We start from the raw sequence: 12,506 nt of genomic DNA on the forward strand, positions 1-12,506 counted from the left end.
CAAATGCACCCGTCGCCTCAGACAACGCCGCCATCAGTTTCAATGGCAGATGCTTAGACGACGCCGCCAGCTTCAGCAGAATTCCAGCGATAGCGTACGAGCGGCAGTGCACGAGGAGGTAGCAGCAGTTCCGGAGGAAGATTTGGCGGAAGAGGGAGTAAATCATTCAAGGAGTGGTTTACAAACCGAGGAAAAGGAAAGGGAAAAAAATGAACATTTTTTTTAATTATTTGTCGTACATTATAATAATTATTGTAATCGAACAAATGTTTAGTTTATATTATTATTATGAATATTAGTTAATGAATTTTTTAATTAATAAACTATTTAGTAAGTATTATTTGATTATAATCATAAATTTATAAGCATAATAAACCAAAAAAAAATTCAAAAAAAACTATCGGGTGCGACTATCCACACCCGAAAATTGAGCGGGTAGACCTTTGGGTGCGAATAGTCGCACCCAAAGGTCAACATTCCCCGCCACATAATGACGGGAAGGCTATTGGGTGCGACTAGTCGCACCCAACAAATTGGCGGGTAGACCTTTGGGTGCGACTAGTCGCACCCAATGGCCTTTCTCCCATGAATATTAGGAGAGAATAATATTTAAAAGGAAATAAATTATTTCCTTTATTCTCTCATAATTAAATATTCTCTATTTAAACACAAAATAAAATCTCATAGATATTGATCTGATGGCTAAGAGAGAAAGTAGGATTCATGAGATGAGATCCAAGGGCCAAACTTTGATTAACTAATGCGAATGCAATAAAAGGAAATAAAATATTTTGGAAACTACCAAGAATATATCATTTGCACTACTATAAATATGGGGTTTATGAGAAGAGAAAATTCAAGCTTTGGAAATCCAAAATTTTCGTCCAACATAGTATGCGGCCGATTCTCTCTCTTTCTCTCTACCTCTTGGAATTTCTCTATTCCATTCTTAAAAAATAAGAGTGAGATCTTGAAACAACATTTATTTCTTGATCGTGTGAGATTAAAGAGTGTGGTCCCACGCGGCATTTCTTTATTCGTCCGGAGATTACGTTTTGGAAATCTACGGTGTCATCAAGAGGAGTACGAGGATCTGAAAGCTTGAAGAAGGATATCAAGACGTTCAAAGACGAGGATCTGAAAGCTAGAAGAATGAGATCAAGGCATTTGACGACGGATTGAGAAAGCTTGAAGTTTCTGTTCGTGAGCTCAGTCCATAAGTTCTCTATGAACCTTGTTCTTTGTTCTTATTGGTTGCTTGACATGTTTGAATGCTTTCATTATTTAATTAATAAAATAAATCTAGATCTTGTTAGATAACCATACATTTAATTAGCTCTTGTTAGTGTAATTAATTTATTCTTATGCAACTTATATGGTCATCAAGGTGAGCACATAATTACAACAATTGGTATTGGAGCGATTGTTCGTGTCCGTTACCGCTCGTGTTTCTCCAACAAGTGGTATTAGAACGATTGTTCGTGTCTGATACCTACTTACTTTTTCCAACAAGTGGTGTTAGAGCAATTGTTCGTGTCAGATACCCCCTTTGTCACCAACACATTTATGCCTAATGTCGTTGATCAATCTGGTGAACAAAATACTGAAAAAGAATATGACAAATCCGTATCCCTATCATCCAAAAAAAATGAATAATAAAAGACACCAAAACATAACCTAATATGCTTCTTTATATACATAAAGTCAAATCGATGAAATAACAATATACCACATCACATTAAGCGTTAACCATGTGATAGATGTTAATCCATCATCCAAAAAAATGCATCTCATGTTGTATGACAGAATCAATCAGAGAGCTGGTATTATGATTATTTTGAATATGTTCTATTATAATAAAATAGTAGAAATTATCTAAAAATACATATATGTCACTGATTGAAAGAGATGACATATAAGATTTGTTGAAAACTGAAGTAAATATCCACATACGCGAATTATGATGAATCCATGCGATAATTCAAATATCAAAGACTAAAATATCTCAAAAAAATTCAAACTTGATTGGTTCTAATACCAATTAATGTTAGATCTGAATATCGCGAGTGAAAATCATGACCTAATTTCATGACCGAATCATGTTGAATAATTAAGAAAGCACAAATCAAAAACAGAAGCATGCCTGATGAATCCATGACGGTTGATCTTCTAGATTAACACGTAAACCTTATAGAGCCTTTTGTTTCTCTCTTGTTTCACTCTGACGACGGGATATCAAAAAATAACAAGTTAATACATGTGACTTAGAGACTAGCTGTATTTATCGGCAACCATTATGTTAACCTAGTGGGCTTCCTATTTCATCCCATCATGGAAATAGAAGCCATAGTTATCTACACATTAAAGACGCACAACTTATTAGATACATTAAAACTCAATATCCGTAAACTTTATTAGATCGCTTTTAATGGGCGATCTTTATTGACATCTTACAACACCATAACTATTTAACATATAATCTCAAATGTTGGATTAAAGATCCAACAAGAACATCCTTATGTAAATTTCAAAGTGTGGATATGTTAATCATAATAAGTTAAAACAAGAAATATAACGGATTGACAATTATTGCCTCCCTATTTATTGGCATACTTCAACAAACTCATTACCATGACAAAACATCGGAAGAAAATATATTCATTAGAAACAGAAGATGAAAAATTAAAAGATAACACACAATACCACACAAGTACTATTTCTCTCTTAATCAAAAAATTTATTGGTATGCTCTTAACTCAAGATTAGACATATAATAATAGGGGTAAAATAGATGTTATTATATATGTCTTGATAATAACTTATGATGGTGGTTGCAACAAAGTGGAAGAAGAGGAAAGAGGCTCATGGACAACTGAGTTTGATGAGACTGAGATTGGATTTCCCTCCAATTGCAACATTATACTTCCGAGGATTTCGGTCATAATCTTCTTGAACTCATCGTCTTTAACTGCCTTACCATCGTCGGCACTCACCATCTTGAATGCCTCTCCAACAACCTTGTCCATCTTATTATATAAAAAAAAAAAAAATAAGAAAATTGATCAAATATCATAGCCATAAGAACTTGATAAGTATTTATTTATTATATACAAGTAGTACCTTTTCGACTGCGCCAAGTGGTGGTAGGGCGGCTGCTGAGCCCAAAAGATCAAGAGCATTGCGTAAATTTTCTTTAGGTAATTTTCCATTGCGATCTCTTGGCAAACCTTCTATGGTCACATCAAGTGTCTGAAAATCATAATGAAACATATACGGGTGTTACTTGAAGAACAAATTCGAATAAAAATGGGCTAACATAGTTTTGAAAAATTGACCTTGTCAAGTTCGAATTTGTTGGATAAAAGCCTCTTCACGCCACTTCCATCGAAAGTGTTCTCACTATGTGCAACGATAACCGGTGTTTCCTTGAGATGTTGAGCCAGATTCTCCGTCACTTTCTTGAATTCAGCGAGAAATGTCTCTTGAGAAGCTGGTTTTTCCAACTCTTGGGTCGTACACAATAGAAGAGCGGGTTCCACAATGTTTCTTGTGACCTAAGTAACATAACAAAATAAAAAAGAAACATTAAAAAGATTTAAACCCGTAATTTTAAGAAGAAGGAAAAAATTGTGCTTGAACACATGAGACAATATCAAAGAATGCGAACTCGGTAATTACCCACGGATCAATAGATGGAGGCATTCCTTGTTCGACGGAGAGTTTTTCTAAACCCTTGACTATAGATTCCTTTAGGGACAATCCCGAATAAGCGGATTCGATCTCATAAAATATGGATATCATTTCGGGTTCAAAAGTCGGGCCCGTGACAAACTCTAGAAGATCTTCGCCATCTATGCGCAAAATAACAATGGGGTCTCGCTTCAAACCCGCCGCCATACCTAGTAGAAAATCCGAAAGAACTTCTTTGAACTCTGTTTTGCTCACTCTCTCTTGCTTTCCATGGGTGAATTCACACAATACCTTTTATAATAGCATACAAACTCAATATTTAGTATGGGATTTGAGATATGAGTTTTAGCACATATGTGACTCATCGAAAGCAATTTCAGCTTTAGTAATATGCAACGCAATCCCTATGTGCAAGACTCATGCTCACATCTGAAGAACAAGAGAATGATTCTTATAGATTCCTTGCTTAATTTCACATAATGGTGATTGAATATGACATTTTGTTTTGTTTAATAGTTTAGTACGTTCACAAGCTAATGTAAGCTAGAAAGTATCTAGTTGAGGCGAAATATATATATTGAAAGTGTTATTCTAAAATTCACTCTTTATAGAATAATTTTATGTTGCAAAAAAGTTTATAATTAAATGTGACTTTTAGGTTTTTAATCATGCAGGCCCAATAAAGCAATTTGAAAGTAAAAAAAAATGATACAAAAAGAAAAGTTAAATTAAAATTTCATCGTGTGTTCAATATTAGGCCTAGTTACAATCATGCAGTCGAAAATGAAACGCAAGTGTAGCGGGTTAGTCGTCATTAGATTCTTCCGTGGAAAAAGAAGGTATTAATTAAAACGAAAATAAATTCAAAAACAAAAACGATAAAAAGAAAAATGACAAAAGTTGATGTAAACGATGATAAAAGTGAGGTGTCCCACAAGACAAAGAAACCGACCATGTTGAAATGAAAGTTTCATGACCATTCTTGATTTTGCTAATATAAAAAGGTATAAAGTCTTGATAATTTAGTCTAAATTACTAAATGAAATAAACGATATAAAGTAGCTGAATAATCATCTCAATTACACTTATACTTAATCATTCAAATATTAAAATATAATCCAACTTATGTCTCCCATGCATAGTGTTACGCATAAAATTATTTTAAAATGACCTATTTTTTTAATTATTAGATAATTAAACTAAAACTTCAACATAGACGGTCTAACTCTTCCTTACTAAATTAGCTTAATTTTTAAAATGATAATTGCTAAATATATATATATATATATAATTTAGGTTATACATTTGGACATCAAATATATTCCACTAAAAAATTACATTAAAAAACATAAAATTTTCCACCTGAAAATCAATGATAATTAATAATTTATATTGAATTACAACAAAATAAGACATAGATTAAAATGGACAAAATACAAATTTAGAGACATGACGGCCATTTACATGCTATAACTCTGTGCCTATTCTAGAATAAAATAAAATAATAGAGCTCGTTGTAGATATTAGCATAGGATAATAATTTCAAATATACACTAATCTGCTCTCAGAAATGACATAATGTGCAGACAAAAATTGAGGCCTTTTTTTTTTTTTTTTTTTTTTTTTAATTATGAGAAATAATACTCCCAATTCAAACATACGCAAGAAGAACTATGCAATCTTATCCAGGATTTTAGAGGAATGAGACAAACCACAAGATATTAAAAAACAAAAAAAAGATTCACTTCACACGAACCACCCATTTATAAAACTCTTCAACTGAAAGCATCAACAAAATCCTAACATGGTAAGTAAAAAACACTCAATCATAAACGCATTAGAGTACTTGGTACAATACTTATAAATCATAATAAATAAATAAAACTAAAACACACATTCCGAATTTAAGCAATTTTTTTTTCTTGCATCACTTATATATTTATGAAAACTATTTGGATTCCAAAATTCAAATAATAAATCATTTAAAAAAAGTAAACCATCTCTTAAATCAAATCTTCTCAACTCAAATTTCATATCAGGAAAAAAAAAAAAAAAACTGCAAAATGATTCTCTTATTCAAATCTATTGATATTTGTTATAAAAAAACATATTAATTGGACCTCCATATATAATAAATTTCCTACTACCCTACAACAAACCTGAAAAGTAATCACAACGATATTATAAACACACGCACACAATATCATTAAATCAACAACATATATATACAAAGAATTTATGTAAAATATAGTTAAATAAACAAAATTTACATATATATACATATATATACACACATATAGAACCCTCTCTCACACAAATTTTTTGAAACTAGATTCAAAGGAAAAAAATAAAAATATAAAGATTGCAAAATGATTCTCTCATTCAACTTAATTAACATTTAAAAAGAAAAAAAAATCTGCAAATCACGCATCCATAAATAATGAACTTCCTAACAACAATATTATAAACAACACAAAATTCAGTTAAAAATAAAGAGAGAATAGAATAAGATAAAAAAAAAAAAAAAAAAAAAAAGGGTTTGAAGAGAGATCATCACCTCGGAGTAGATTTGATCGGAATCCGGGGAAGAGCCGCGAGCTGGCAATCCAAGGGCGGCTCCGATATCGGCAACGGCGGGTTGAAGCTCTTTGAGAGAGAGATGGCCGTCTTTGTCTTTGTCGAGCTCACTGAATTTGTTGTCAACAAATGACCCAAAAACCTCTTCGTTCTCAACCAACTTCTTTATTTCCGAACCATCTATCTTCACAACCACCTCTTCTTCTCCTTCTTCTCTCTCGTTCTTCATTTTTCCTTTTTATTCTATGATTTCAATATGCTTTCTTGTGACTCTCGTGATTTAATAATGTGATCACTATAACTTCCACCAGATGTCAAGGTTTTTTTTTTTTCTTGTGACTTTCTTTGTTGTGTGAGTATTTTTGTGTGGCTTCTTCTATGGTGTCCCTTAAATATTTGAGAGGAAGTGTTGATGTGTAAGAAAAGGGGGAGAGATAAAAGAAAAAGTCTTTTGTTGTGTCTTCTTTGCTTTTTTAGGTGGATGTATTTGAGGTGTTAGGTATATAGTGGGAAATCTTTCAGCAAAACAAAATTTGTTTCTGTATTTATTAGTTTTAACTATAAATGTATGTTTTCCTATTGGAAAATAAATGAAAACTACATATGCCTAAAAAGTTTTATAAAAAAACTATATTTATCATTAGACATTTGTAGATAAATAGTCTAATAAAAGAACTCAATTTTTTAAGAATGTGCAAGTATTAGCTGTGAATATATTTTTTTTTACCATGTCAATAAAAGTTCTTATAATATTACATTGCGTAGTTTAGGAATCTATATTTTTATCAATGGTGTCAAAAGATAAGTTAACAACATAATTTTAACTATTTTTCTAAAAAATTATGACTATTATTTTGCTAATTTGTTATATTCAAATGTCTATTCTATTTATTTTTTAAATTTATTATTAAAAATGTATAATATGTAAAAAAAAAGATCAAATAAATAATCCCTCTAAAGAAAATTAAGAAAATAATCCTTTCAAATTAGTTGTTTAGCAAAATAATCATTATCGGTCAATTTTTAGATCAATGTCAATTAGTTATTATTTCGTGTTTAATAATTTTATAATTTATAAGACTATGAGAGGTATTTTTAATTGTATCATTTGTCTTTTTTATCTCTTGATTAAAAAAAATCATAATCTGGATCATCATTCTTCTCGATAAAGATGTTATTCACATGAAATTTATGATGATATGGTTATTTTGACATTACTCGCAAGTCACAACCTCAATTTTTTTTTTTTTTTTTACCATAATAGATCTTATACAGAATGGCTCTGATGAGCGGTGAACAAAGAACGACCTACACGTCCTCTTTCTCGTGGATTTGAGTTGCGACCTTCATTGTTGCTCTGACCTCAACCACCTTGCTGAGATAAATTTTCCATTGGAGCTGAGAGCAGATCAGAGACATTAGTCGAGTTTTGGCTTTCGATTCTCATTTATTAAGACTGGAAAGCGAATTGCACTTCTTGGAGGGAAGGACTATTAGATCTGCTTGTCAGATTGACTACCACAGACTCGTAGTCGGAGCCGAAACCTCCGAGCACATAGAGGACTAGATCGTCATCGTTGAGCAGCGATCGCGCAGAGCTGAGTTTATATGCAATGTTCTTCGTCTTGAGAAGGAATTCGTCAACGCTGAGATTTCCTTTCTTCATCGTCTGAAGTGAGAAGCAAAGTTGCAGAACTCGTGCCTTGGAAACAGTTCCAAAGATCGACTTGAGAGTCGCCCACACTTGCGATGAGTTCTCAAAATGATTCACATGGCCTAACATCGATTTCGTGATCGATTGAAACAGCCAGCTTAACACAAACTGATCGTGCCTCATCCACAAGATGTACTATGAATTAAAACTTCTCGTTACAACACCAGATTCAGTCGTCGATTCCACAAGTTGCGATGAACATAAAATCGTACCTAGCAGGAAACTGTCCATGCCATGAGCTCTAGTGGTTGAGAGCACCTGCGGAGTCTAGCATTGGAAGTTGTTCCGATCGAGTCTGAGATTTAGGTGATTGACATGAGGAATGTAGCTTTGGTACATTTGAGTTATGTTTTCAGGAGAAACATGAAGACTGATTTGCGACACCATTGACACAATCAATTGAGGACTTGAGCTTGAAAGAGACGGAGCTCTGATACCATGTGAACACTCTGATGAGCTATGAACAGAGAGAGAGATAGAGAACGAGAGAGATTAAGTTGAAAGAGATTTTTTGTATTGTATTTCAAACTAACAACTGTTTGTTACAATGTTTAAATATAAGTCAAATGATGTAGTATGAGCCATTGATTCATTACAGCTAAGATGTAATGGCTCATATTTATCTTACTAATACATTAGTCTAACAAGTAGTCGTTTGTATACAAATTAATTTAGTCGGTGGGATGTAAGAAAAAGCATATAAACCACCTAACAGCAAACAAATGACGCACACTTAGTTTGTGTAATGTAAACAAAATTTATATAGCATAAAATTCACGTTTTTTTTTATCGCAACAAATACTAAAATATTTTACAAAAAATTAGAAAAATAGCCAACTTAAACGTTTGATATTGCTAAATAGCCATAAATGATGACGTGACTTAATGGATCTATTTTTGAAGATCTCAACGTCACGAATCCGTAGGATTTGGGATCACTCAATTTCGAGTTCATATGAGATAGATATGGTTTTTTGAAGTTTTTATGTAAAAAAAGTGTAGGAAAAAAGTATGAGAGAGGAAATGACGAATTTGTTAATAAATAGGGCAAATCAGACCTTAATTATTGCCGCATAAACATGTTAGCTATTTCTCTAAAAGTTGTGAAACATAGACTAAAAACAAATTTCATAGTTTCATTTTGACTATTTTGCTACACTGCCCAAAATAATAAGTACTTCCAATCACACTCTATTTTTATGTACAAATAAAATAGGAAAAATATTACATCTATTCCCTGTATTTTATTAAAATAATGCATTTATCTCCTATATTTTCAACTCTTTCATATTTATTCAATCGGAAAAATATTGCTCGAAAAATACGCCATCTTGAGGATCAACTTGCAAGTTGATATATATTAATTATCTTGTAATTTGTTATATTAGTTTATGCAAGATGAAAAATTAAAGAAACGTTGGAAATTTGATGACGTGTAGAACAATTATTTAGAATTATGAAAAAATTTCATGGAGTCTCAAATACCAAACATTCGTCTCGAGGATCAATTATATTGATATAAAACAATAGGCAAGAAACTATTCGGTGCACATTTTTTTCTTCATAAAATGAGTAGAGTAATTAAAATATTTAATAGTAATTGATTTTCCCATATAGTAAATGTTGTAATTTTTGTACATCATTTTAGATTTTATTCTAGAAAGTAGATCAATTTAAAAAAAAAAAACCCAACTTAAGTCTTTAAAGAACAACAACATCGCATGGTTTAGTTCTCAAGTTTAAGCTATTTAAAACTGCTTAGATTTATTTCCTCTTTTTAATAAACAAATTAGTCATTATTTTCCCTTCATGGAAATGAGCGAATTTCTTAATAGGAAAGCTTTTTATTTTTTTCAACAATCCATTTATAGCCGATAAAAGAATAGCATATTAAAGAAGAGAAAAAAAAGGACATATTGTCAATTAACGGTTTTAGCAGAGCATAAATAAGTAATGCTTTTTTGTTGTTGTTGAAAAAGTGAAGAGATCCCAAATGCAAACAGTGCCTAACAAAAGAAAGATAGCAGTCCACTAATCAGATTTGTGGATAGGACACGTGGGGCGGTTTGCGAGTCCCAAAAGAATAATTCGATATTAACTAGAGTGGTCCTCTAACTTTGTGTATAATACCCCTTTAGTTTATCATATTCGAGTGAAGTGATAATGAAACTTAGGCTAAAATGGAAGTTGGAAATTTGAAAGAGAATGAGATTTGAGTATCAATTTTTTTATTTTTTTATTTATGTTTTTTTTATATATATAATTTGACAAGAGAGATATATGTACGACTCTTTTTGAGGAAAGTTGCTTACTTTTATTTTTCTACTCGCTTTTCTTTTTTTTTTCTTTTTTTTTTTTTAAATGAAATCTAATTATAGTTAGTCCTCTCAAATATCTTCTCTCAAATTTTATTCCCATCCAATTTTCTTCCATCCAAACAACTCGTATCTATATTGTACATTTTTTTTTTCTCTCTCAAATTTTTGAGATACCGAGTACGTTTTTATTAGAGTCAAATGATCACTAGTTAAATTTGTAGAGTATAGTTTTGGTTATAAAATTCGTAGTTTTAGCTGACTTTCTATACAATTTTTTACCCCATAAATATAGTAACCACTAATGATCTCCTAAGTAGTTGCATTTTAATATCTATACCTATTTTGTTTTCACTCTTCGCCAGCTGGGTGTTTTAGTCTTTTTAATTTCACAATAAAGTTAACAAGTTTGAATCTCTTAACTATTTTATTTTATGTAATTTCACTAAATATTCAATCAAATATATACTTAATTAGAAATAATTTTTTTAACATAGTTAAAATTCTCTTTAGTCAAAGACAAGATATCGCACACAATATAGAGTCAATGTATGCGGCAATTTGTTCCGATGCAAATGATGGACAAATATAAAACAATGACGTAAAAATAAATGACACAAAGAATGACAACTCAGTTCGGTGCAACGTCACCTGCTCTGAATGGTAGTGTGCTAAGTGAAAATGAAATTCACTATACGAAAAGTAGTCAATAGTATAACAATGGACTTCTATGAATGATCTCCATTCCAAAGTCCTTTTCCTATTAATACTTGTGAATTTCAAATCAGACTCCCCCTGAATATGAGATCATCTAAATTCCACTCTCAAACACTGTTTCAATGTTTGGTATTCTTCGATGTCAACACTCGTGAAACCTTCAATCACGAAATCATTGAACTCACACAACTCTCTAACACTCAATATATCTGGAATAGTCCCTAGAGAATTAAACCACACACATCACACAAATAGCTTCTCAGTCCGCCGATCGTGAACGTCCAAGAATCCTAAAAGTGTGAATAGATGCGTCAAGACTACGAAGGTGAAACCTTCGACTTTTACAGTAGTCAACAAATTTGAAAGTAGAATTGTGATTTCCTTACCCATTTACGCGGATAACATAAATGTAGGTCTTCCGAAAAGCATTATGGCGAAACATGATACTTGTCAGAAATATAATTCTGCACACAGTGACCATGATGTTTTGTTGCAAGATATTTTGTCAACAAGACTTGCACTAAAAACAATAAACCAATCATACACGTAACAACAATAGTTTTCACTTTTTATTTTCAAAAACTTATTTAACTCAAAATTAATGATGTTTCTAAAAAGTATAACCTTTCGGGTATTTGAAACGAGTAGTTTTTGGTTGAATATGAGTACGTTTTTTAATGCTCCAAATACATAAACTCAAAGAAATGGAAGCTGAAAAAATGATATTTAACGCAAATTGTCAGTACCAAACTAATATAGTCACCGCAAAAAAAAAAAAAAAAACCTAAATAATTTGTTTTGTTCCTTTTAGTATTTTTTTTTTTTTTTTATGAAAATAACACTATTTATAAATGTTTTTTTAGTTTTTTTATCAGTGACTTTAGTAACTCCTGATTACAATATTCTGTAACCTAATTACTATATTATGTAAAGAAATTAAAATTCTATTACTCTCATAAAATATACTTACAAAATTACATTAAATCTATTCAAACTCTTTCTAAATTTAATTTTTTTTAGCTATTTTTAAATTGTAATTATTATTTTACAAAAATGATTTTAAACTTTCGGCCCCTTAATTATTATTTTTTTTTTCCGGCTCTGCCCATGAACCAAGACACACAACTTTGGACTCTTAACTCGTAAGAGACTAGAAAATAGTATTTTGAAAACAAAAAATTTGGATAATGTGAATAACCAATTGATGCATGCAATTCATGTGTCAGTTTTTTTTTTTTTTGCATAAATAAAGGATCATTTGGCTAAAACCTCAAGGATAACACGGCTAAAAAGCAAAAAGTTTTGCGTGACACGTGTCAATGGGACCTGGAATAATTAGCCTAAAACTGCGTATTTTGCACGCATTTTGCTACGTGGCGTCCTTAGAATAAAGCATGGGAACTCTCATACATGTCATCTAATGTCACACAATTAAAATAAATATATTAGATTGTCGTTTGTTGGTTTGACGTGGTATTTTGTGATCATCATCG

General features: G+C 31.4%; 1 protein-coding gene across 1 annotated transcript; it reads right to left on the minus strand.

Moving 5' to 3' along the window:
* Positions 1–2,644: 2,644 nt before the first annotated feature.
* On the minus strand, positions 2,645–6,745 carry LOC149389716 (Calcium-binding EF-hand family protein). Its single transcript, XM_089623695.1, has 5 exons — positions 6,248–6,745; positions 3,679–3,981; positions 3,336–3,554; positions 3,121–3,249; positions 2,645–3,026 (listed from the first exon to the last, which is right to left on the minus strand). Exons 1-5 carry the CDS (start codon positions 6,494–6,496, stop codon positions 2,820–2,822), a joined length of 1,107 nt encoding a protein of 368 aa, XP_089479821.1. The 5' UTR covers positions 6,497–6,745; the 3' UTR covers positions 2,645–2,819.
* Positions 6,746–12,506: the final 5,761 nt, after the last annotated feature.

Source organism: Urtica dioica, chromosome 8 (assembly GCF_054948205.1).
Source record: "Urtica dioica subsp. dioica isolate 48M chromosome 8, U.dioica_male_clone48M_v1_H2, whole genome shotgun sequence".
Lineage (NCBI taxonomy): Eukaryota > Viridiplantae > Streptophyta > Magnoliopsida > Rosales > Urticaceae > Urtica > Urtica dioica.

Coding starts and splice junctions, on each gene's coding strand:
- LOC149389716 (XM_089623695.1), bottom strand. CDS start 6,496: ATGAAGAACGAGAGAGAAGAAGGAGAAGAAGAGGTGGTTGTGAAGATA. Junction 3,982..6,247: donor CCGATCAAATCTACTCCGAG/GTGATGATCTCT, acceptor CTATTATAAAAG/GTATTGTGTGAATTCACCCA. Junction 3,555..3,678: donor CTCCATCTATTGATCCGTGG/GTAATTACCGAG, acceptor TATGTTACTTAG/GTCACAAGAAACATTGTGGA.